The sequence below is a fragment of the Vanellus vanellus genome, assembly GCF_965231255.1.
Source record: "Vanellus vanellus genome assembly, chromosome: 8".
NCBI classification, from domain to species: domain Eukaryota; kingdom Metazoa; phylum Chordata; class Aves; order Charadriiformes; family Charadriidae; genus Vanellus; species Vanellus vanellus.
Genome location: NC_138913.1, coordinates 18,383,994 through 18,411,136, shown reverse-complemented (window position 1 = coordinate 18,411,136; position 27,143 = coordinate 18,383,994). Strand labels below are relative to the sequence as shown.

The window sequence follows — 27,143 nt, the reverse complement described above, 5'->3', positions numbered from 1 at the left end:
ATCGGAAGCTCTCTGGGGATTACTAGCTTCTTTCATTAATTTATTTTTATATTTTCTTTCATATGTTTTATTAAAATAGATTATTTTTTTAAGGCTATCTTCAATCACTGATGCTTTTCTCAGTTCTTCTGCAATATCTCACATAAGGGTAATTTTGAGTTTAGTCTCCTTTTGGAGTCTAACGGCATTAAAAACCAGTTCTGTGCATGTCTCTCAATCTGTCAACGTTGTGTGGTGTTTAAAAATAATATGTATACTTCCTCCTCTCCCACACCCAAGTTGATGAAAAGCTCATTGATGCTTCTGAGAGCACAGATTTTAACTGTAGAAGTTACTTAAGTGTCTGTTCATGCTTTCCATCAGCGTACATATCCCTGACTTGGAAAATGTCATGCATGAAGTTCAGTCTCTGTTCCTGTTAAACTGTCCCATTCTCTGCTCGGATAGAGTTGTGGTAGCCTTTCCAATGCCAGGCATTACTGACTTGACTTTTAAGACTGTAATAATCTATTTAACAAAAAACAAACAAACAAACAAAAAAACCCCACAAAACGGGGGAGGGGAAGAGAGAGAGAGAAAAAAGAACATTCTGATTTTGCATCTTAACCGCATAGACAATAAAGCTTACTCCACCATACTTCATATCTGCAGTTTTTAAAAAAATGTGTGACATTTCAAATCTGGTTTCAAGCTGTGGTCTTTGAAAGTGGAGGTGTTATGTTATTCAGACATAAGTAATTAAAACTCAGTACTTCAATGTAGTTTTCATCCTATTACTTTTTAATACCTTATATAAAGTTTAGATAATGTTGATTCCACATTTCATTGGGAGAGGTTTTTCCAGTAGCTGGTAAGGATGGATGCTACTGCAAAAGGTCCTGGTTAAGACCTCATGGAGAATACAATTCTAATTCTGGTTGCCTGTGTTTAAGACAACCGTTGTCGTGGAAGAGGGACAGAGAGTGGCTGCTGGGCGATTAGGAGCCTCCCAGGAGAGAGTCCCAGAAGAGCTGGTCTTGTTTCTTTTAGTAGAATAAAAGGTGAAAAGGGTCTGTTTGCTGTCTTCAAAGACATTCAGAGGGGAAGGAATCTTCCAGGGGGAAATAAGTGTTTAAGCCAAAGGACAGTGTTGTTGTAAATAAATGTAGATGCCTGCAGCATTCAGATTTTGGAAGAGCTTTCCAATTTGAGCATTGGGAACTGGTTTTAGCTGTAACTTCTTAGAAGAACCATTTCTGAAAAGGGCTGCCAGATGTCCAGCATGTGTTGTTGCAGTGGCCTAGACTCAATACCCAGCAAACCTTTGTATTCCTGTGTTGACAATCATACTGTCATATTAGGAACTTCCTTTTCTACTTGTTCTTATCCATGTTGCATTTAGTCAGCAGTTGATATTCTGCCTTCTAGTAGACCAGACAGGGAAAAATAAACAGTACTCATAGCTGAACCTTTGAAAATATATCAGTCAACATAAAAACAGCTGTTCATTGTGGAAAATGAAATAAAGATTTGATGGGTAAGTTTGTATTAATCAGCTTCCTTTAGCCAAAACGTTTGCGGAGAAAATAGCAAGTGAACAATAACTCAGCCAGATCATGTCTAAGACTTATGACCTAATGCTATACCACCTCAGGGCTGCAAGCTTCTCGGATTTAGCAAGCTACTCAGGGTCAAGCCCGAGATGAGACCTCTGAAGGGAAAGTGCAGGTGCTGGAGGAAGCGGTTCATGAGTCACTGTGCTCTCCTCTTCCTGTCGACTCTCCTTCCGCGTGAAGCTGGATGCAACAGTTTCTGTACACTGTTGGATCTTACAAATTGAAAATGAACATGGAAATGCATGCTAATTGAATGGAAAAGTAAATCTTGAACACGCATGAAAACTGTAAAATTATTGTGCCTAATATTTTGTGGGGTTTTTCCCCTTCAATATTTACAGTCATTTTTTTTTTATTTACAGATGACGCCAAACACTTAGTACCCAACAAAATGAGAGACTTTTTCTGTACCATCAACTTGGACCAAGAAGAAGTTTTTCGTACACAAGTAGTTGAAAAATCTTTAAGGTAAGCTGAATTTTTAGATGGAGATGATAAGCAAGACCGCCTCAGTTCAGAATAAAACCAAGATACGTAATGATGTGCATGTGCTTTTGCTTGTACCTCTTTAAAATGAGAGCTGACTTGTGGCAGCTACTCAGAAATGTTACAGCCACGTGTAAACTGTCAGAGTAGTTGAAAGAAGACAAAGTTGAGGCTTGTGAGTTGTACAGTGCTTTTAAAACAAAGCATGCTAAAACATATTTCGCTATTACTTTATTCTGTTCCATTGGGCAGCATAACATTCTTTTTCTTACTGGCTTCTTTCCAAGGGAAAGAAATCTGCCTGATACTTGCTCTCTATGTCGTTTCCTACTTCTGATGTGCAGTTGGTCTGTATTGGTAGAATTCTGCTTTTAGCATCTGCCTTGTAAAACCTGTTTCTGGAATAAAGGAACCGGAACTTTTCCATGTATAAGGGTATTGTGTGCTGTGGGATGTCCCCCTGAATAGGCCTCATGCGCTCCCGAAATTCTTGTTTTGGGAACTGTAACCAGTACTCACACAGAATGGCTTGCTCTGCCTCCCTGAGCAGCACTTAGCTGTAGATTCCGCTACTGCCTTAAAGCCTTAAAAACAATCAAACAAAAAAGTCATGGTAGCATAGCTGCAGTAGTGTAGGTGCTTTTATGTCTCAAAATTCTTTAAGTTCCCTGATAACCTATACTGAAGCATTGTTGCAGCTGCATTGTTCAGAACATCAGACTGACAGTTTCAGTTACTTGGAGGAGATGTTAAACCTTCCTCTTAAAACCCAGAAAGCCTGTTCAAACTCTTGGAGGTTTTCCTAATTCTTGTTGTTTCCAGTGGTTTTATAGTTACTGTTTGTTCTTTGAGCTGTCTCTCTAGATGTTTCCAGGTGAGGAACAGCATACTGCTTATATGACCAATTTAAATTGGGAATTTTACTTTTCAAACCATCATTTTAAAGCCCCCTTATGCTTCTATGTGAAAAGCAAACACTGCATGCATGCAATCAGGAACAAGTATTTTGCTCATACTGCTGATCTGTAACTGCTGTAGTCAGATACAGAAATTTTTCAGACTTTAACTGGCTGCAATTGAGACTGATTACCAAAACAAACTCAGTTGAGTAATTCTTCAGAGATGAATGTTAAAGAGACTGTGTTGATAAAGCAAAAACTTAAAATTTCCCCTTCAAATAGACAGTAGTTTGATTGGTAAAAGGGAACCCAGCATATCTTTTAAAAAGAAAGACTTTGCTGTCCAATTTTTGACACATTAATAGTTGAAACCCTAAAAAATGCTTAGAAACAAGACCCATTACGTTTAATGGTTATGTAGACTTTTTCATTATGTACTGTTTAAGAATTACTAAATTTATATACTTTAATCACCTGATAATAAAAAAGTATTAATTGCATAGCAAAATATTTGATAAAATGCCTTAGATACTTCAAAAATTTTTAAATAGTATTGAAGTTTTAACTGAAACTAGACTAAATGAAAAAAATGCCATTAGTACTTTATGGAAGAAAGGAAGAAAAATCTCACTATAACAAAAGAAAAATTTGAGGGAGGGAGGTCTCAAGTGACGCACACCTCCCTCTCAAATGGAGAATGTTTCAGGTGATATGAAATTAATATTTCTAAGTTGAGAACATTTCATCAGCAGTTAGAAGGCAGCGTTTCTTGAATCATTCTTTGCCCATCGGTGCCTTTGTCTCCATTGACTACACAGGGAACTCCTTCATCCTCTGAATTATGGCTGTGTTAAGTTAGATTTACAGCATGAGTCGGATTCCATACAAACTGATGAAATGTAATAAAATAAGTCATCCTTTATTAGCAGCGACCAGAGTTAGATGCTTGCACCGGATTACTAGTGTGTATGCAGTTATGAAGGCTGACACTTGTTCCGGAAACTTAATTATAACATCTTGTTGCTTATTACTGTGTTAACCTAGAATACCGTACTAAGCTAGAGGTACTGGAAGGGAAGATGAAAGCTCTGATCTCTTATGTCTGAAAATTTTATAAACTGCTTTTCAGTAAGGTGTAGTACAGTATAATTTTAGTCATAAATATAACTTTGAATTTAATTGTTTTGTTTTGTATTACTTGCTTTTTCTTACACATGTAATTCACAGTCTGTTTTTTGTCAACGTATTCTGGGTTGCAAATTTATACTAGCTGTTATCTAAGTTGTATTCTACAAATATCTGCTAGTTAAACATATGTGAAAGTATTTACCACTAGAATGAAAATTATCTTTGACTACAGTGATTGAAAACTAATGAAGAAGTATATTTTTAAACTGTGCAAATAGGTTTGGGCTTCCACCAGCACTTGGACTATTGTTAGAGTGCAGATGTGAAGCAAATGATTTTCAAAGTTAGAAAAACACGAATTAATACTGAAGTGAAAGAAGGATATTTTGACTAATGACTCAAGAAATATTTCCTGATGTGGTGTGGGATTTCTGTGGGTTCTGAAGAAAGAAAATTATTGTCCCTTGGAAAGTTTAAAGAACATCTGTGAGCCTCCTCAAATATCTATGGTCAAATATGAGGAATTGGGGAGGGGTTGTGGTATGTGTGTGTTGCATTTTGATATTTTTTTTTTTAAACTAAATTCAGTTTCATTTTTTAAAACTGAACTTTGTGTGAAGGCAGGGTTATAGCAAAAATTAATTCTCTGGTTGATATAACTGTTGCTTTTATCAAATGACAGATCTAGGGGCATTGGTCAGTTTCCATCATAGAACTGCCAGTTTAATGTAACAAGGAAGGGAAAGGCAAAGGAGTATGTCACGCAGTTAAATTTAATCTCCTGTATTACTGTAATCCAGTTCTTCCTGTATGACAGTCTGGTCTTCCTTTGAATTAGCACTATCTTCTAATTTTGTATCCGTCACAGTCTTTAAAGTTTTTGCATCAAAGTCACAAATGAAAGTGCTAAAGTCACTGAATCCCTGAGGAACAGGTTGAGTAAGTTCTCCATTTTAATTATTCCTCATTGGTATAACCTATTGTACCCCTTCAGCCAGTTCTGTATTCACCGAAGAATTTCTTTACTAATCCTTTGTATTCTCCACCTTAAAGTTGCTCTCTGGGCCTCATGCTTTGCTAAAGAATTATCAACAAGTGATTCATAAGGCAGTGGTGTTAATCTAGGTAAGGCAAAATGTATCAATATGAATAAAACAGTGTGTTACCTTCTGTTTGTGCTCGTGTTATTGACCTGTTCTTTCCTGCAAAATCTGAGTCTTCATGTAAGATTGAGGTCGAAATAATGATTGTCAGTGACTGATCATTTTGAGGGGGGACGGGACACAGTTGTGAAGTCGGCTCTTTCTAGCTGTAGGGTATGGCTGCTAAATAGGTTTTTGGAAATCTCTGCTAATAGTCTCCATCCTAGCCTAATTATCTGATTATAATTGGATGCATAGTTTTATATAGATCCAGCAAGAATAGGGACTTACATCAAAAACTGCCTATCATTAAGTGTTATGTTGTAATCTAGTGTTCCTCTTAGGATGTCTGACTGAAGCTGAGTTAGTAACAGAGTTCCCCTTGATACCAGTGCCAGCTACTTTACCCACTGTTCACTCTTTCCTCTGTAATATCTCTTTGTATTGGTGCAACTATTGTTTGTGTAGCTATTAGGGGAGCCATACCACGGAATTGACCTAAGTTTAAAATAAGCCTTTGTTTCATCTTTTTTGGTCTGAGTTGTTGTGTCAATACAATTAAAGTGAGCAGGGAAAGTAATAAGGAAATTGAGGCTGCTTAGGGCTGCAGGGCTGCACTGCTGCTAAAAGTAGTGCTTATGAATTTATACCTTCAGTGGTGGTGCTTACAAGAAGAACCCAGCCCTCGAAATCAAAGCTGAATTTGTTAGCTTTGAAATCTGGAGAGAAAAAAAAAAAAAAAAAAAAAAAAGTAAAAAATGGGGAGCTGAAAAAACACAGCCAAATTTTTCAGCTCAGAATTCTTAAATTCAGTGTAGTGCTAAGGCTAATACTGATTCATCTGCTTTGAAGCCTATGCTAAAAGGTCTGTGTTTGAACAAAAGGAACATTTTCACTTATGAAATTCCTCATAATTAATTCCTGCAGTTAAAGCTCTTGTTTCTAAAAGTCAGTTCTAGAAATTTGGAATACTAGATTTTTTTCACCTGTGTTCTTTCTGACTTTTTAAATTAGTTACTGGCTCTCCTCTTATTTTTTGACTTATTTAATGAACCATTGGCCCTTAAGCATTTGGTGTTTTTTTCTGTAATTATCTTGGAGGGAAGAGAGGGATGATATCCTATTCTTCCTGGTATCCTTTTGGGTAGCTAATAATATGAACTGATCGTTCCACACATAAGCATATTTGTATTAGTTTAATAAAGTATAGTAATAATACAGTGTCAGAAAGGTACTTTCTACGTACCTGTTTCTAGGTTGAGTATAACTGTCATCACAGTACTTTTCTGTAGAAAGCAAGCAGAGGCTAAAATTAATTTCATGAAGCTGAAGTTTCATGAAGCTGAATTAGTTTAATTCCCTGGTGATGTTAATCCATTGTAATTGAAAGTATTTTAAGTTTAAGAATCCAGTAGTTCCAAAATAGCAGGCTTTTTTTGCAGATACACTTAATTTTCAGAATTCATAACTTGCAGTGACACAAATAACACTGTAGTTTTATTCAGTCTTTTGAAATACAACGTTTTGACTATTGGCTATGATTGCATCAATAAGTACTCCTTCAGTTTAGTGGAAGTATGAATTCCTTGAGTGAAGATACCAACTCATTGTGTGAGACATGTCTAACCTAGAGGAACCCACAGTCTGTGTACCTAGAGAGCTGTGCAAATGGCAGTTGAGTAGGGTGAACTGTAAACATTATATTGGACTTCATTAGATGGAGAAATGTGGTGACCATTTCAGCATGTGGGAGAACGTGTGTATTGAGATCAACCTTTCTCTTTTTCACTGTTCTGTTTTATAGTTGCTAATGCTTATGGCTGCTTTTTGCAGGTCTGAATCTTTGAGCATAAAATTTGACGTGGAAGTTAGAGCTAAACAAATGTCAGCAGTGAAGTAATTAATGAATTGTGTTTTAGTGTAATTTAATCGCATACTGAATGAAAAAAGAGAAACATAAGACTTGTGAATGTCTCAGGAAGTCATTTGGGGTGGGTAGAGAATCAACTTCAAGACAAGTAGAATTGAAATTGCAGCAAAGACAACACATTCTGTGTGTGCGCTCTGATTTTTTTTTTTTTTTAATTATTTTTTTTGAACATACATAAGGCACTCTCATGAATTTATAACTTGCAGTGTTATTGTATGTTCCTGTAATGAAATGGTTGTGGATGGCTTTGATAGATAAGTATAGTGCTAAAGGCCAAACTCTGGGACTCCAGCAAAAATGTAGCATTTTTATGTTTGTCTTCTGTATAAATTACATACAGTGTTTTTCTATTTTAACTTTCAGTCTTTTTTTTCAGCCCTTATTTTGGAGAAGAGTTTTACTTTGAGATTCCAAGAACATTCCAGTGGTTGTCCTTCTACATTTATGATAAAAGTGTTTTACAAAAAGACCTGCGTATAGGTAGGTTCGGGGATACTACTGGGGATACTACTGGGGATACTATGGAGGGATGCCATGCAGAGGGACCTGGACAGGCTGGAGAGGTGGGCCCAAGCCAACCTCATGCAGTTCAACAAGGCCAAGTGCAAGGTCCTACATTTGGGTCCGGGCAATCCCAAGCACAAATACAGGCTCGGTGGGGAATGGCTGGAGAGCAGCCCTGAGAAGAAAGACCTGGGTGTGCTGATTGACAAGAAGCTCAACATGAGCCAGCAGTGTGCAATCGCAGCCAAGAAGGCCAACCGTATCCTTGGCTGCATCAAAAGAAGTGTGGCCAGCAGGTCAAAGGGGGTCATTCTGCCCCTCTACTCAACTCTCGTGAGACCCCACCTGGAGTACTGCATCCAGCTCTGGAGTCCCCAACATAAGAACAACATAGACCTGCTGGAGCGTGTCCAGAGGAGAGCCACGAGGATGATCCGAGGGCTGGAGCACCTCTCCTATGAGGAGAGGCTGAAAGAGTTGGGGCTGTTCAGCCTGCAGAAGAGAAGGCTCCGGGGAGATCTTATTGTGGCCTTCCGGTACCTAAAGGGGGCCTACAGGAGAGCTGGGGAAGGACTTTTTACTAGGGCATGTAGCAATAGGATGAGGGGGAATGGCTTTAAACTGGAAGAGGGCAGGTTCAGATTGAACATTAGGAAGAAGTTTTTCACTTTGAAGGTGGTAAGGCACTGGACCAGGTTGCCCAGAGAGGTGGTTGAGGCCCCATCCCTGGAGGTGTTCAAGGCCAGGCTGGACGTGGCCTTGGGCAACCTGGTCTAGTGGGAGGTGTCCCTCTCTATGGCAGGGGGGTTGGAACTCGGAGATCTTCAAGGTCCTTTCCAACCTAAACCATTCTATGATTCTGTCTACATCTTGTGTAACATTTGGTTATTTTCAGTATCATTATCTGCAGTATTAAGGATACAACTATTAAAGTGTTGCATTTTTCAAAGCACAGTGTATAGTGCACTTCAAACTTTAAAGGAATATTTAGTTTAAAAGCAGGATTTTGTTTCCTTGCTTTATTATACTAAAATATGTTTATTTTTTAGGCTAATAGGACATTTTATAGTCTTATGGTCTCAATACATATTTTTTTTTTTTTAATTCTGTTTGTTTTTTCTCCACTTCTGTTTCGTTGGAATATTTGAATAATTGTCACTACCTGTAAGGTCTTAAGCAATGAATTGTGGAGTAACTGCAATTGTGGAATAATTCTTAACACTATTTCTAGATATTTTTTTTTCCCTTCTGTAAGTGCAACCTGTAACTTAGTCACTTTTTTGCAACAACTTAAGTAGTTTAGGAGAAAAATCACAGGAGGTGGGTTTATTGGTGTTTTGTTTTTTTCCCCCACTGCATAATAGCTCTATAGCAACTGCTATTTGGATACAGTTGCCATAAAGCTCTAACAGTCTGCAGTGGAAGAAGCCTTCACATTACTTGAATTGAGGAAGGAAATAATTTGCACCAGGATGCCGGATAATTTGGTATAATAACAGCTTTCCAAGTGGCAATCAGAAGAGTAAAAGGCATCTACCTTCAGTGCCCTAAACATTCTTTAACAGTTACTGTTTTCTCAAATGTTTTTTATGTTATTTCCAGCCACAAGTGTGTTCTTTATTTTACCTAAACTTGTTATTAGTGATATTTGAGATAACACATTGTAATTAACTTAATTTGGCTTTATATAAACTATTTTACTGCTTTACTTATGCTTAATGTTCCTTGTTTCCATAAGCTTTTCATATAGCATAATAAGCTTAAAAAAAAAACTGAAAGAAAGAGAGTTTAAACAAAAATCAAACTTCACATCTATTTAAATATTTGTCCTATTTGGATGAAAGTGATATTTATGCTTATCTCTCCCTGCCTTCCTCCCCCAGGAAAGGTGTCAATCAAAAAAGAAGATTTATGCAACTACACAGGAAAAGAGAACTGGTTTATGCTTCAACCTGTTGATTCTAATTCAGAGGTTCAGGTAACTATTAAGTTGCACATTTACATTTTAAAAATATAGGTAACTGCATATAATGGTAGAAGCTTATATTGAGCTGTAGCAGAGAGAGGTTAGCATCTGTCTTAATTCTTGTGAGACAGTTGTGTCTTTCAGCTTGATTAGAGAATAATGCATATTCTATGTTTCTAAATATGCTATATGATTCCTCGTGATACTTAAAACTGGCAGAATACTTGAAGCAATTGTTTGGGAAACATCTTAACAGTATTTTGATGTCTAAAGTCTTTTCAAGAGGAGCTATGTACTTGAAACAGGTGAATGTTTTAGGAAACTACTGAATCATTTTATTAGTCAGTTTTGTTGTTACCTTAAATGATGACTGATTATGTGACAGGAAATGGTTGAAGTCTCCAAAACTGGTGCTACTTGTGCTGTTCTCATGTATCTTATTTTGAAATACTGTAAGCATTCAGTATCAAATAACTTGCACTTCAGATTTGTATTTTGGTCTGTGGTTCAAATTCTTCTGACAGCTTTGTTCTAGTAATACGTAAAAATGAGATGGCTCTAGAAGTTTTAGCAACTCTGGTTTTGATTTGTTGCTGTGATAAACAATTTATTAGATTTTAATAGTTTTTTCAGATTTGCCTAAGGGCAAAAGTCTTGAACTTGGCAGTGTTTGTATTTTTCTAGTAACTTGGAAGTCCCTCTGTGTAGGGAGAATCCTGTCTACTTTTACAAGAGGTGAAAGTGTTCAGAATTCGCAAAAAAAACCCAACCCAAAACCAAACCCACATTATTTTCCAGGATTAATCATCTCTGAGCCGTAGGTTTAGTATGCAGCTGTTGGGCATATAGGAGGGCATGTGATTGCTTTACGTGAAGACAGATTTTCAAAACGTGAATACCACTTTCTCATCTGTTGAAAGTCAGTCCTCATTCAGTTAGGATAGAATATAATAGAATAGTTTAGTTGGAAGCAACCTACAGATCATCTAGTCCAACAGCAAGTTGTCTCATTCTTCTTCCAATTGTTCCATCTAATCACTCTGAATGTTCTAGAAAGTCCTCAATTTCCTGCAATTTCTGCTTTGACTTAAATATTGCAGTGCTTGCCATGTTTTTTCTCAGTCATAAAAATGTATTGAATGAAAGATTACTTTTTGTCATAATACTACACAAGAAAGTATGAGAACTCAATTGTAATATTCCATTAATAGAATTTAGCAATTTCTTACGTAATAGAAATAAAAAAGTTTTTAATTTTCCATGGCTTTGTAGCTCACAGTGGAATGTAAGCTGTTATTGATACTTCTTTATGGCTGGGACATGTGTAAAGCACTCTCCTGCATGAGACTTCCATTAAAGGATGACCTAATGAGGTTTGCACTCTTCATGTGAATCTTTCCTTGAGTTAGGGGATTTGGGTAGGTTTCTCCTCTGTCCTGATTCCTTTTTCCATGAAATTTGTAACAACAAAGCTGAGACCAGTTCCAATCTGCCAGATTTGGCTGAAATATCATTGGTTTGGATGTACCGTGCTGTATGAAATGTATTCCTCGGAGATTCCCAAGATTATTGGTGGGACATGGATGAAAATAGCAGACTTTCACAAACTACGTGCAGAAAAAGCGCACAAATGGTTATAAAGCTAGATAACAGTTTTACTTTCCATACACTGCAAGGACTTTAGTTTACCAAAGATGCTTCTGAGTGGATAACCTGGGTTTCTTATTTATTTATTTATTTATTTATTTATTTATTATTATTATTATTAAGGTCTCTAATTTTTGGCTTAGAATTGTTTTCTTCTACTTAGATTTGACATAGTGTGTATGGCATAAAGATGATCTTTATTGTTCTTACAAATTCAATAGTTCAGTTGTGATATTTATTCCATTGAGTTGGGAGAAGTGAAAGGAAGACGACAGTTCAAGAGAAATACTGTAGTCTAGAGTTTCTGACATTGAGGAAGGAACTGAAAAATAACTGCTAGCATTTCTAACTCTGTTTAAAACCCACCACCATCCTCAATAACTTTCCCAAGCGTAGACTACCCTATAGACGAAAGAGTATGCATCTTCTCCTTTTAAATTTAAAGGAAAGACGGTTTTATGAAGGAAACTAACACTGTCGAAAGTTACTTTGTGGTATACTTGGAACAGTAGTGGGATTCTGTATATGGAATGTGGGCACAGTATGTAAGTGCCTGTTGGCTAAGTATTTAAAATACAGTTGCTGGTCCAGCTTCCATTTAAGAGCTTTATAAAAGTTGTATTTATAATAAATACTTGTAATATTTCATAATGTAGAAATGATAAAAATATCGAAACTGGGGAGAAAAAAACCTCTTGGCAGTGTTAAAATTGCAGTAGCAATTCTAAAACCAAAACTGTGACTGAATTGTTTTTGTAATTCTGGAGTTTAGGTTGGTGATTTAGACACTGGTTTCGGCTCTTTTGTTACTATGTGAATCTTGGCCACGTGATCAACAGCTTCATCTTCCTCTAGTTGGTATCTGAAAATTGGAAATTAATGCATTTATGAAATTAAAACGGTACCTACCTGCCTTTGAATAACCCTGAGATCTACAGCTGAAAAGTGCATTCACATAAAGTGTGCTGCTTATTTATTGTATAAGAATGGCTGATTTCTCTTTGTTTTGAGCTAAAACCAATCTGTACAACCATGTTTAAAGCCTGGTTGCATATTATGTCAAAAGTTCTCATATAGATCTGCAGATCTTTAATAAACCATCACACTGCTCTCAGCGAACAAAACAACACACACACACGTACCTGATAGTTCTCAGGAGTAGTAAACTTTCTATTTTACCCCTACTCATCAGTGTAGAACATATGATTTGTGTTTATTTAAAAAAAAAAAAAAAAGCAAAAGGAAGACATTTAGGCCATTCACAAAAACTGCCTACTAAAACTAGTTGTCAGCTATTACAATAAATACTACTAATGTTGTCTTTTCATTTGTCATTAAAAAACTTTGCCTTGTAAGGCTGTTGGCATGCTTCTCAGTATCCTGTTTTTATCCTGTAAATCTATTTTAGTAATTGAGGTTCTCTGCTTGACAAATATTTTCTTGACATACCTGTGCTCCAGTCCATGTAGTAACAGTTTGCAAAACATTTGGCAGGCATCCCAAAATAGTTACATTTAAAACTTCCTTATAAAAGAAACTTCACTTCTCCTCCCATGTGACGTACAGAGAGAGAAACACAGCCCTTGCCCCAGGGGATTTACAATAAAAACGTTTCAGTTTTACGTCAAAACATAAATGCTATAGAAATGCGTGCAAGGTCAGCTAAGGGTTTTACTTCCATTTTAATGTTGTACAGCAAAACTGTAGTTCAAATTATAGCTTGCTTCCTTTGCCACACTTCAAAATTACCTTCTGGGTCCTTTCCCTGAGAATCACAATCGTGGGCAGACCAGCGTCATCTGATGTTCCATTTAGCAAATAGACAAATTCCAAGAATACTAAGGAAAACATGGTTTAGAGGAAAGACCGTGTCAGTGTGTGGTTATCTTAGATGTGAATGCCAGCACAAATAGCCAGGCACTGAAAGGAGTAGCAGTATTGTTCAGGCAGTAGATGTTTGGAGCGAGGTTATAGTACCAAATTTTGGTCATCCCAAGAAAGTTGCATATCACAGTTTGGAGTTTTTGGAGCCTTTTCTTGAGAGGGCAGAGTAAGCTGGGCCTTGCTGAGTTCTGAAGTTAATCCATGCTGTGCTGTCATTTATGGGTTCTTTTTCTTCGTGCATCCTACTGCATCAGAAAAAGAAAAAGAGGAAGCCAGGTTCAGCAATTATTGCCACCTTTTCCTCTCCTGTGGTTGTGTTTACTGTTCCACAAGTACATCAGCAGACTTCATGAGATGTTTGAAAGCTGCACTGGGATGCATAATAAATTTCTAAATGATCTTTAATCTAGTGGGATGGTCAGGATTTCACAGCTGGGTATTAAATGTTGCTGGTTATGGCTACTGCATACTGTTCTACTTTTCTAGGTATACCTAACTGCCTTCAGAGTCCAAGGTCATTCTGGAACATTCTCCTGAAATGCTCATAAATTCTCTGTCTGTTCAAGGCTTCATCTCATGCTTAGGACAAAAAAGCTGAGAGGGACTTTTGTTCTTGGTACTTCTTCCAGCATGAGGAAGTACCATTTTTTGTATGTGTGTTAAATCTGTGGAGACTTGACCAATTCACGTGCTGTCTGCAGTTGAGGATAATGCTTCTCTTTATCATTGTCTGTCAAAGTACAAATGCATTCATCATACTCTACTTGCAGGATATGTGCTTTAGGATAGATACTTGGTTGAAATGGATATATTGGAATTACCTTAAATAGCTTCTAACTGTAAACTATATTACTGTTCTAATTACTACTTTTAAAATAAAGGCTTTTAAAGCTGTTTGTGTTTCTCTCTTGTTCTTTCAGGGAAAAGTTCACCTTGAATTAAAACTGAATGAACTGATAACAGATAACGGATCTGTGTGCCAGCAACTAGTAGTACAGTAAGAAAAAACATTAATTATTGAATATTTAGTTGTTTGTTAGAATGCCGTGTGATTTGTCTCTCTTAATAGTGAATGCCTGCACGTCCTGGTACCAATAACATTTTTCTTTTTATATGACTTTCCTTGGAGCCTCCCTTGCTGAGGGAATGGGTGTATGCTTAGGGAGCTCCTGCAGAAGTTTTTAGCAGCCGCTCATATCTGTTGTTCCCAAAGCATCCACTTTTATCAGGACTCAGCATGGCTATCTGGTATTAGTTCAGTGCCTTGTAATTCCGATAGAATTGGGTATGGTGAGAAAGCTTGGAATGCCCACTGCAGCTGACAGCCAGAACTCACAGTACTGCTGTTACTGTGAATTGAGCTGCTAGTGGTGGTGTTGGGAACAGTGTGAAACTTTTTCAGTAGTAATATTTTGATTTGGTATGTGAAAATCCACTTTTAATTTTGCTTCAAAATTACTTTCTCATGGTTAACCATGATAAGGAATATTTATAGAAAAGCAGAGTACAGGAGTTGCCATTTTGGAGCAGCATAACGTTGCCACATATCAGTAAAATTTCTTAGCAACAACTTGAGGAGTTTTCACTACCAAACTTAATTTTGAATCCAAAGTGTAAAGACTTTACAGTATGTCAAAGAGCCTCATAGAAACAGTAATTTTTTGGGTGTATATAACTTCAAAAAACACAATTTTCTTAGAGCTACGTTTGATGACAATCCTATGTGATGGCTGTGGGAGTCTGAATATACAGGTTACAGACAGTCATAGAAGACCAAAATTCCACATGTACATTCTATTTCTTTTTATTCGTTATTAAGAAATACATTTAAGGCCAGAAATTGATAAGAAGCTAATGCAAATACAGCTATACAAAAATGTTTTGACACTCATAAAAAGTTTGTCTGATAAGGGTGTCCTAGAAGATACGGGTCTCGCTAGAAACTAATCCTGTGCTGTATTTTGGAAGAACTCTGACAGCCTTCTATGTTACTTGCCTCTAGGAGACTGCTTTCATTGAAAAGACCAGTGGATATCAATAACTTGCAGAGACTCAGTGAGGTTGACAGCGTTCTCCTGTGACTCTCTATGTTCTCAGCATGAGCAAGGTTCAGGAGAACAAGCCAGTCTTACTGCAGTTTTTTTATTTTTAGTGCTTCAGAAAGAAATAAAGGCTTTTCTGCGCTTGTCTCCTAACAGGTTATGGGATAGGCACTAAGAAGAAGAGGGTACAGACAAGGGGGTTAAAGACTAAGGGAAAATTAAGATTAAAAACTCAGAAGGTAGTCAGATTCTTTAATTTTGCTTTCCAACGTTGTTCATTAACTTATATTTATTCAGAGTGTGAGGTTTTTTCCTTTGGTTGTGGTGTTTGTGTTTTTTTTTTTTTTTTTTTTTAATCTCTGAGAATTTAGCATGAAAGAATGGCTTGTATTGCGAAACTGTGAGGGGAGGAAATGGTGTGTGGTCTTCTGTTTGTCTCAGTGACTTCGTGTTCAGATCAGCTCCAGGGAGCAGGGGGAGACCATTACACTGTCGATTTTGCTAATGTAATTTTCATTATGAAGTTTAAATTACATTCTTTCTGTCTTAGTCAACTATGTAAACAAAGATGAGTACTTTAGTTGGAGCAAGACCGAGCAAAATAATCTCTTTGCTCTTCTTTTACTTTCATGGTATGAAAAAGGAAGCTAGTTCTGGGACAGAACTAAGCCAGTGAAACTGGTAATGCTTTAATGACTATTGTAGGCTGATAATTCAGGTAAGATACGAAAAGTTGCTGTCCATCAATGTATATTTGTAACTTAAAGATAATTCTGAATGTGTTTCTACTTGTATTAGTGGGTGGCAGCTTGGTTCATTGAGGGTCGGGCTGCTCTTATTTTTGTATCCCACTTGCAGCACAAGGCAGAATTAGAACAGCTTTCTCCCCATGGAGTGTTCACCACCAAAAGGTGGCTGGAGCTTCGTGACTTGGTGTTTTATTGCCAACTTAACTTTCTGATAGATGTCGCTTTAAAAATTTATTTTTTATATATCCATGCAGTTTAGTCTTTTTTTTTTTTTTTATTTTAAAACATGCTTGGATTTCTCATAGGATGGAGAGAAGTTGCTTTAGAAAGTTACTGTTGCAGATTGCAGTTTTGAGTAGGAAGTGGGTTACTCACTGTGCGTTCTCTTCGGGTCTCTTTATGACGGAGATAAATGATCAAAAGGAAGACAGGGTTCTCTCGTGGTTGCTGCATTCACCCACTCACCGACATGTGGGAGAGCATTGTGCGTTAAACACTGCAGTATTACATCAGTACTTTTGTCTTCATCTGAGATTATGAAATGCACTGGACTTCCTTAAACTAAAGATGTTTAGTAGTATTTTATCACACACTGGTAGCCTTGAAATAATTGGCAGTGTAAGTAATATAGTCTAAATAAATATATTTCTGGATGTACATGTTGAGAGTATGAGAAATAAGACATCTCTCACTGGATATAGTATTATAGGAATACGTGTGAGGACATTTTTGAGACTCTTGATCTTGAAGCATGAGGAACTTACAGAAAATACATGTGAGATTCTTTATCAGAAAATTTGAACTCTTTAAAAGTCTGCTTATTTTGTAAATTTCCAAGGATAATTAGTCAGTGATGCACTTATTGCTGTTTTGTTAGTCACCAGGCCCTGGGAAGTCATTGTATTAGTAACTCCTTTAAAAAAGCTGAAAGATAGGAAGTAGAGGTATGATTGAGTAAAAAAAGACAGAGTGACCATATATGTATATTTCTGTCCCTCCCTCTTCTCCATCTGTCCAAAACTGAAAAAGTATTGGCCAAAAAAAAAACCATTGTGGAAAAAATTATTCTTAAAATACGGGCTATAACACTTGCCTTTCAGTGTTTTACTTCGTGTTCAAATTAATGGTCTGTCAGTGTAATATGACAGTGAAGGTTTTAAACCTTCACAAGCTGCATTTTTTTGTAGGATAAAAGAATTCTAGATACTAGTGCTGGCTTCTGTGCATGGGTAGGTTTCTAATGGATTTCCACCATGTCTTCCCTGAGAGTCCAGAAGTTCTACAAAGATGAAAAATAGTAGCTATAACTTCCACAACACAAGATTAAAGATTGTGTTAAGTGCACAGACAATAGCAACTAATTCAAGGGCTGTGATTCTGAGCATTATCTGGAGTCCCCTGTTACCTTTTTGTTTGTGGATGAACCAAAGCAAAAGGATTAGACCTGACTAGGAGATGGACTCATATTATTTTGGTTCTGTAGACATGGTTGTAGAAGCTTTTTTTGCTGGTTTTCTAGATTGATTTTATGATGAGGATTGATTTAAAACCTGAAGGTAATTCCAGTAAGAAGCAGTTTTTAGAAGTTAAGGATTTGGACAACATCAAACAGCCTCTGGTGATGTTAGCATCTTACAGCTAATGTGGGAGGCAGGAAGGCTTCATTTCTCATGCTAGTATGTATAGTAAAAGTTGTTGGGAAAAGAACATGTGATTTTAGAAAGGTAAGTGTTGCTGCATATAATGAAACCAGGAATGTGATTCCTCGTGTTTCTTTCTTTTTGTCCTCTTATCTGCCCTCTACCCACCCCCCACCCCCTTTTTTATTGTTTCTAATTTGAATCCTTTTTAGGGCTCTGTTCTCCAACTTTAAGGGAAGTAAGCTTGGGGAAGGATAAATATTAATATATTGCAAACTGTGGTTGTATCAGCAAAGCTGTGGATGTCAGTCACAAAAAAACCCTCACTTCTTCAGTAATGTGCTCTAGGCAATCCTGCTTTAGCAGGGGAGTTGGACTAGACGATCTCTAGAGGTCCCTTCCAACTCTGAAAATTCCATGATTCCGTCATTCTTAAAAACTGGAAGTTTCCTTCTTTTGCTCAAGCTGACAAAAAGTGGTCATGTACAAGATGGACCAGATCAGTCAGTTGTGGTATTACTTGATGCTGGGGCTAGGGGAAATGGTGGCAAATTTTCTTAAGGTGTGACTTTCTGAAGGCAGCTAGGACTTTCAGGTTGTATAAGCATTCTAAATACATGATACTGAAGTACATTTTTCCGTGGAGAAAGTAAAATTATGACTTGTAACTGCTTCTCTTAAATCAATGAAGCCCTGATGCTTTTTTTGAGATACAAGCATAAAGTTAATCATACTTAGGTGAAAAGCTATCTTGGGCTAAGCCCTGATTTTACCCATAATTTTAGTATTAATTGGAAACTTGCTCTTAAACTTCATGCAGATACACCCACAGACCGTTTCTGAATTAAAATTTTGTTTTGTCTCCAATACTAGTTGTTTCCTTTTCTAATGTGTGAATGAGGAGGGGAAAAAGATAATGCAATAGATTAACTGCTGACTCAGTGTGGGCTCTTTTTTTCAAAACCACAATGGCATGTGTAGTAGCACATTTAAAAAATACATGCTTGCAGCTCTCCTTTCTGGGAGTCTGTAAAAACAAGTTTGCGTGACCATTGTTTGCGTATTTGCAGCTGCCGAAACGGATGATACTTGAACAGTTTCTTGCCAAATTAGGCTATTGGGTGGTGGTACTTGCCTTCTCTGTGCTTGGCATGACTTCAGCTCGGGAAGAAAGAGTTCTATGTATTCACAATGCGAATACTTGAAAGCCCACAAATGGTTTATTACAGCTAAATTTTTGCCTTTTTTTTGCACTTAGTTTACTAAATATATTATGCACTATCCTATGTTAAATTGACCTGTCAGTTTATTACTGTCCTGTTTAAACTTTTATCTGGTCACATGAAGTCGTTCTAGGGAACATAGTTTTTATGAAGTGTACAAATCTTAATGGTTGCAGTTATGTACTTTCTGCACTTGGAGGACTTTAGTTGATTTGAATGGTGGAGGTAGAGTCCCTCAGTCGTTGAGGGGGTGTAGTGCAGGCTGTGTCATTTTAAGGACTTACTTCCATCTTGTGAGCTGAATACGCTAGTTGTATCTGAAAGGCTCGTATTTCCTGTGTGAAACTCCTCTTGCAGAATGGACTGCTGAGATGTGAAGCAAGAATTAATGTAAACTGAAAGATCTCTTCCACTCTACCGTAACTGATCAGTAGTTTGAGAAAAGAAGTCCTTCTGTTAGCTGTTGCTTAGACTTTTACATAAAGATGTAGTGGTTGAAAATATAAAATATAAGGCTTTGAAGTTCCTGTCTGCTTCTTTAAACTCATGTGTTTATGCCTTTTGAATGAAGAGTGCTTGTGCCAGCCTAGATAGATGGAACCATTTGTCAAAGCCAAAATGTTTACCGTATGGTGGAAATATATTTATTATGGTTGTCAGAATAGGAATGTATATCTTTAGTGTTATTTTCTTTTTTGATTGGTCAAAGTGTTTGGGGTTTTTCTGTTATTTTTTGGGGGGGGGGGTGTGGTTCCTGTTGTAGTTGCAGTTCTGGCACTTTGCCTGAGTCCTTGGGGAAGGGCAGTATTCCTGGGAGGTTTGTTCCCTGGTAAACTCGTTGGGGTTGCACTGTTGCACTTCTGTTAAGTCTACTGTAATTGAGCCGCTTCAAACATCTTCAAAAAAATTTTAAGCGTGTTTACTGGATGCTGTTTCTGTGGTAGCTTAAACCTATCTGCAGTAATTCAGTCTCTCATATTCAGTCCCTAGGGAGTAAAAATCCAGTTTGATAGTACTGTGTTGATTTAATGGCTTCCTACCCTTACTGGCTACTTGCCTTGCACTGCCTTTGGGGCTTGTGAGATCTTCTGCGTGACTAGGTTAATTCAGATTGCCAAACTGACCGCATACTGGCTCAAAACCTAAATAGCTTTCTGTAAGGTTAGCAAACAGAATGACCATAGGCGATAGATGCAAGGCAGGAATGTGAGAGGAGGAGGATCCACCACTTCAGTGCAGCTCAGCTGACTGAGTCGTGCTGTCAGAGAACGTCTCTAAAGCAGGTTCCAGGCAGCGACTGCAGGGCTAAGGCATGGTTATGGCTGGCTAGCTTAGGGGGAGAGATGGAAGGGGCGGAGGTGAGATAAACTTGGAACGAATTCTTGAGCCTAATGGGTCTGAAAAGGAACGATTTGGGAATATTAGGAGTTGATAGGGGGACTGGGATATTGTTTGTTGGATGTTGGAACAGGGTAGGCTGCCTAAGCTAGGTTGTTGCTTGCTGGCAACAGACCTGGAACTTGGGCAGGAGATGAAAATGGAATGCTAGAACTACCCACACAGGGAGACTGACTGGAGCGTGAAATCAGCTTGAAGTGACAGATCTGTGTGGTGAATCTGGAGATTCTAGTTCTGCTGCAAGGCTGTGTAGTTGTCAGTAAAATGTTTTTCAACTTTCAGAAAATAACAAACAAGCCTTCCTTTAGTTTGTGTATGTTGCGGTCAAGCTGTAAGACAACAGGGGAGGCCAGAACAAGCTGTTTCTGTAACCAAAGTAGAGCATTGGGATCAGTTTTTGTTGATAAGATAATGCGTGTTTTCCCACATAATGTCAAGTAGGCAGATCATTCATACAGGGATCAGGGAAGGAGTGAGAAACTTCATAAGTAGGGAAAGAAACTGCTTTCTATAGGACTGTTTGCTAGAGAAATCCAGGAGCTTGGTGAGCATGACACAGGCTGCAGGAAGAGAAATTGTGTTGTTCTTGTTAAAATGAATTCTATCCAGATAAGTTGGACTTGATCCATTTGCTATGAAGTTTAAGTCGACGCTAACTTACAGGTACATTCGGTGCTCACACTGGCAACTGAAAATCTCTGGGAGCTGCAGGGACACTATGTTTAGTGCTACAAAGTGCCCGATAGTCTGCAAGAATCAAGTCCTAGCTGCCTCAAATCAGATACCCCAAATGACTGCAAAGTCTAGACAGTTTAATTTCGTCGCCACTCTTCTATGTCACATGTGGTTGGGGGAGGAATCAATTAATGCTTATGAAACAACTGGATGTTTCAAGAACCCATTTAAATGGTGGGTTTGAAATCACTGTAGGGTTCATTGTGATTCAAAAATTATTGAAATGCTGAAGGCCACGTGTTTGAAAACTGAAAGAAAAATAACAAATGATTGTGCCATGGTTCAGCACTAAATGTTCCCTCAACTGTCTAAGACAAAGGGACTTTTGGGGGGGGAAATACCATCTGGTTTATAATCGTGTATACTCCAAAGAGGGTGGAGTTTTGAGGCAGCACAGGAGTATTAGGGTCTGCTGTTTCCCTGCTTATGAGTGTTTGAGTTTGCAACTCCTGTTATTCTTCTAATACGGTTTTTCTACAGTACAGAAAGCATTTACTTAACAGTGTGTAGCTACTGTTGCTGCTATGTAACTTTAACTTGATCTGCACAACTTTTAATATTCCACATTATAGTATTAGAACATTTAAGTTCATATAAATAATCAAGTAAAGCAGAAAAGTTTATTTTCCTCCTTAAGTTAATAGATCTTGGATTTTATTCAAACTGGCTAATTATGGCAACCAAACTTACTTGCATTAATTTAGTTAAATTCCTGCAATACGTTATTTAAAAGCAGATAATCTTAAAAAGAGAGAGCAGGAATATAACATTCAGATCCCATTTGTGGCTTGTTTATGAAATTTTGTAATCTGCTGAATATTTCCGGACTTAAATACTACAGTGTGCATGGCTACACTAGAGCATCATTTTGCTAGAAAGTCTGGTTTCTGCTGTGAATTTGCAAACTGTTTTGCTTTACTTTTGTTCCAGCTGTTTTTAGTTAATACTTATATGTGGGCAGGATCTGGACGTTAGTCAGCTTGCTGACCCAGCTCTGTTTCTAGTGGTGGTGTTGCTGCTGTGGTGATTCAGAAAGATTGCAAGCCTTCAGAGAAGGTCAAGAAAATATGTCTCTGTCCCCGTGAGCATTACTTTCTAACCATCCTGTCCCTTTTGCGTCAGGGGTGGTGAACAGTGTGCCTATGTACCTGTTAAACATCACCTTACAACTTACTGTACGTATTATGGAAGAAAAAAGTATTTTTAAAAGGGCCATTTAACCCTGATCATGTACTATTGTGAAAAGAGTTTGAAAATAAACTTTATTTCAAAGGTAAACTGATTTTCTCTTTGTGGCTGAATAGTATGGGTGGAACATAGACATGCTAGGACTATATGCTAATAGTTTTGGATGCTTAATTTTGAATAACAGTTCAGGATGTGACTTTGCATTTCTCAGCTTACTCAACTCAGAATGTAGTTTAGCTGAAACAAAATATTTGAATCCATTTTAATGCCGTCCAAATGTAGTTGCTGCCATGTGGATGAGGCTGAATAGCTTTTTGCGGGCCTTGAGAAATCAAATTTAAAAGCTAATGAAGTCTGCAGTTTCCCCTAACAGCAGTTCGCTTTACTTAGGATTTTGCCATGCATGTGTAATACTGGAATGTCTTTTATCAAAGCAATTCCAAGAATTTTGTTCTTGCAGTGCCCTCTAAGTCTGAGTGTACACTTGAGTATTACCTTGTATTACCATCCAGAGTTCCGTAGTTATGATTTACTTTGTGTACATACGTTACATTGGATCAAAAGTTTTGGCTATGTGATTCATTATTTTAAAGTGCTCTATTTACTAGTATATATATCGGTGTGTAATACAGCAGGACTTAAAAAAGTATTTTAAAAAGAAAGAGTTGTTTGGGTTTAATTTTTTTAAGCCAAAGAATGTTTCATTGATCTATTGATTCCTTTTCCTTGTAGCATAAAGGAATGCCATGGGTTGCCTCTTATAAATGGACAGAATTGTGACCCTTATGCAACAGTCTCTCTTGTGGGGCCTTCCAGGTAACATTTTAGTATAAAATTAATGAATCTAAAATACTATAATCTTAAGCTGGGAAAGAAAGTCATAGGTTTTAAGCAAAGTCTTTAAAACATAGAAAAATCTTAACATGCTTTCTGTGTATGTCACATCTTTCATTGTTACTGTACTCTCCCCTTCCCTACCGTACTCTCAAGATTGTGAAAGTGTTTGGTCTGTCTGAATGACCTGCACTAGACAAGAACCACTTGTCACTCAGTTCTTTCTTTCTTCTCAGGTTTTTTTCTGGACTCTTGATATCTGCACCGTACTTCCTATTCATTTTTGTCCAATTCCTGTATGGGATGATGTAGTCAATTGCTCACTTGCCTTCTGCTGTTCCCCATTTTTCTTAATGCGTGAGCTTCTTTGCAGCAAATGTTTAGCAGTTGGGAGGAAGCAAGAGAGTAGAGGTTCTTGTGAGACCTTTCTAATGTCACCACCTTCAGGATATTCATAAAAGTCCCCACAGTTTAAATGCCTCCTTTTTTTGTATCGGTAATCCTGAATAACTATTGGGGGGTTTTCATTTAAGAAAAATCCCATATGCCACACATTCACTATCTGCAAGTCCCTGCCCAATAACATCTAAAGTAAGCTAGTTTTCAGGGGTTTCTTTTTTGCAACATCAAACCTCAGTCCATCTACTTTCTCCCGTACTGAAGAATTGCCACTGTGAACGTAGTACCAGAACGTATTCTAGCAAATTCGAACATTTTAAAGACTTTAGAAGAATTGTCGCAAAGCAAGCTCTGAGTGAATGGGGCATTTTTTCCTCCTTGGTGATACATGATCACATTTTCTTAGGGTTGGGTTGGGGTTTTTTTTGGTGGTTGTTTTTTGGGGTTGAGTTGGGTGGGTGGGTTTTTTTAGGGAGAGTCGACCATTATAATTAGGAAGCATGGTGTTGATTGCTGTTATGGTTGCGAAACCCACAACAGTTTATTGTCATTTAGACAATCATTCTGTCACCTGATGACCCCTCCCAACCCGGGAAAGGGAATCGGAAAAATCAAGGGAACCTGAGGGTTGAAATATAAACAGATTTAATAGAATAAGACTGGACGATTAACACTAATAACACTAAAGAACCAATATTGATCCCAATAGCAATATAAAATATACAAGGATTATGCTTAGCCAGTTCTATCAGTCTGAAGCTGTGCACTCAGCAGTGGACAGCAAATGTGGGACATTGCGAGTGCTACGGCTTTGGGAGGAAGGGAAGGGCTCAGGCATCCGGCACTGGGGCAAGAAGTTGTCAGGATCGCCACTATCAAGGGAGAGAGAGCACTTCACAGCAAACTTCCTAATTTATATTGAATGTGATGTTGGTGGTATGATATAATCCTGTTGGCCAGCTTGGGTCAAGTGCTCAGGTCTTCCTCCTCCTCATCCCTGCAAGCTCAAAAATACTAAGACCTTGAAACCTGCATACCATAGCTGGCTATAAAGTAAATATTTTCACAAATTCAGACACTAGAGTGCAGTTTTCTCAAGTATTAGAAGATAAATTAGTCCTGTATCTCCAACCAGGACAATTGCCAAAGAAGGTAAATTCACATATATTTCTTGTGTGAGTCCTCTAATACAGATGAAACTGGGTGAATGTCGGTCTTACACGATATTTACCCTGTTGGTATGGGAATATATGTGCAAAGCTGACAGAAGTTCCTGGTTAAGATTTTCCAATCTCATGCATGTGTGACTCATGGACCATGACTGGAATATTTATATGGCCAGCGCGTGAAAACAGTTAGTTGATGTCTAGGACAATTTTTCTTTCCCTCATCTGCTTTTCCCCCACATTTTATATTTGTTTCTTTTACAAAGCATTTTTATGCTATCATAGCCATTTACTAACTAATGAGACTGAGTTCTTGAATAAAATGTGTAAAATGAAAAAAAAAAAAAAAAAAAAAAAAAACAAACCAAAAAACAAACCAACCTATATAAAACACAACGGAGTGGTGAGCAATTGTTTTGTTTGACCTCATGCTATTTAGCATCTAAATGTAGCAGCGATCTCTTTAAAAGGAAACGTCCAGTGGCTTGGTGTAAGCTTCTGTCTGTAAAGAAGTAGTGGGTATTTCCCCAACAAAAGAGGGTGGGAAAACCAGAAATTGGCAGTTGAAGAAAATGAGAAAAACTGCTTGTAACATGCAAGCAGCAGTGTTTGCAAGAAATTGTGTGCAGACTTAAGTTTGAAACACTTCAGAAAGTGCTGTAGGTTATACTCGTTTGTGAAGTGAAATAGAAACTTTGGGCTGCACAGATGGATAATTAACTAGATACAGCACTTGAAATTTCAACTTTTCAAACTATATTGTGAAGATGAACTCATTTTATTTTAAGATTTTCCTTATGATCAAAGTGATCTTTAAAATGACAAAAAATGTTTTAACTTAAATGCACGGTTCCTTCTTGACGATAGAATGTCTTTAAAATTGTATGTTTAAGTTGTCTATGGTAAAAATTTTACCATATTGGAACAGGAATGACCAAAAGAAGACCAAAGTGAAGAAGAAAACAAGCAATCCGCAGTTTAACGAAACATTTTATTTTGAGGTAACTTTTTATGTGCTATTCTGCCTGTTTATCTATTTTATGCAACCCTTCAAATATTTTTAAGCAAGCTGCATAGCAGTACCTAATGCAGAAAGCCCTCTTCAAGCAAATTGAAAAGCTTTTATTAGTCTCTCAAATGTAAGTGAATGACATACTTCAGTTTCTGGGGCCTGCCAGACAGTAGCATTCCCCTTCAATTGCTATGTGAAAAATTACTTCCTCACAAGCACGTATGTGAAGGTAATTTGTTATCTTGAATCACTTTATATAGCATCTGTTGCCATCAGGAGTTCTGAGAGAACTTTAAACTATCCCGTGGAATTCAATTTAAATATTTTCAAGGACACTGAGCTAAAAAAAACCCCAACTTATTTCTTTAATACAACAATGTAGCGATTATACCAACTAAAGGCTAATTTTATTACTTTATTAAATAAAAGTTAACTCTTTTGTTATTTAGGATTTGATTTCAATTCTACATAAGTTACCCTACAATAAGCAGATTAGGAGTTTGAATTTTCATCTGATTTGTCTCCGTAATAAAAATTACGCATACTATACTGTTCAGCTGAGAGATGGAAGTAGTACAACTATTAAATGTGCCTCAAATGTATTATAATTTACTGTGTAGATCCTGGTCCTGCTGTGGGACTTCAGTGAGAAATCGTTCCATACTTGTGTATAAAGTATCAACATAAGGCGTGTGTTTTGGTTGACCTGCTCAAGAGTGTAATTTCTTAAGAAGTAAGATAGGATAAAAATGTGATCCAAACCACTCTAATAACTTTATGACTCATAATTTATTGGAGTTAAACTGAGAATACAATCAGTGAAGCAATGAGGAAAAAAAATAAGAGGTTGCACTTGTGGTATAACTAGGGCAAGAAAAGCAGACTTCTTATTTATTGTTTCCTTAAACATCTTACAACTTACTTTAGTGCTTTCTTGGGGCTTATGCTGAAACCGAATAAAATCTTGTGAGTTTCATGTCATACTTCCTTCTTGTGTTTTGTTTTGTTTTTTTCCTAATAGATCTATACTATAATTCCCTTAGATATCAGCTAGCCCTCATCGTGTTCCACCATGAACCCTTCTTGACCCATTTTTTACCTGCTTTCTGTCAAAAGGCAGTTTGTTTGATTAACTGAATTTTTTCCTTTTTAAAAGGAACTGTAACTGTTTACCAGTGTTAGAGGCAGGGGTTTCTTTGGTTTTTGACATTCGTAATACAACAGTAAGAAGTGTGTTAATAGGAGGAATTTACTTGCAGGTAACCAGGTCCAGTAGTTACACCAAAAAGTCCCAGTTTCAGGTAGAAGAAGAAGATATTGAGAAACTAGAAGTCAGGTAAGTTATGTGGATTAGAAAGTGATTTATTATCATTAATAAATCATAATATTTTATCATCAAGACAATAAAGAATGGTTTTATTTTGGTGCAACTCCAGAGAATTACTGATCAGACTTCTAGAAAAGATCCTTCTAACATATAAAACTACTCAATTTTTTTAAGTGTGTTTCTTACCGAAGATGAGGGTTTTTGGTTTTAAGTAAATATTGGTAGAGTGTATCTAGCAGCCTAAACTTG

At 37.2% G+C, this 27,143-nt stretch overlaps 1 protein-coding gene across 1 annotated transcript in view; it reads left to right on the top strand.

The window, feature by feature from the left end:
• RASA2 (RAS p21 protein activator 2) overlaps positions 1-27,143 on the top strand; it is a gene marked incomplete at its 5' end in the record, with an annotated part of 70,479 nt that overhangs the window by 24,978 nt on the left and 18,358 nt on the right. Inside the window, 3 exon segments of the mRNA XM_082487230.1 lie at positions 22,889-22,972; positions 25,484-25,556; positions 26,827-26,903. Of these exon segments, the coding sequence (XP_082343356.1) occupies positions 22,889-22,972; positions 25,484-25,556; positions 26,827-26,903 (234 nt within the window).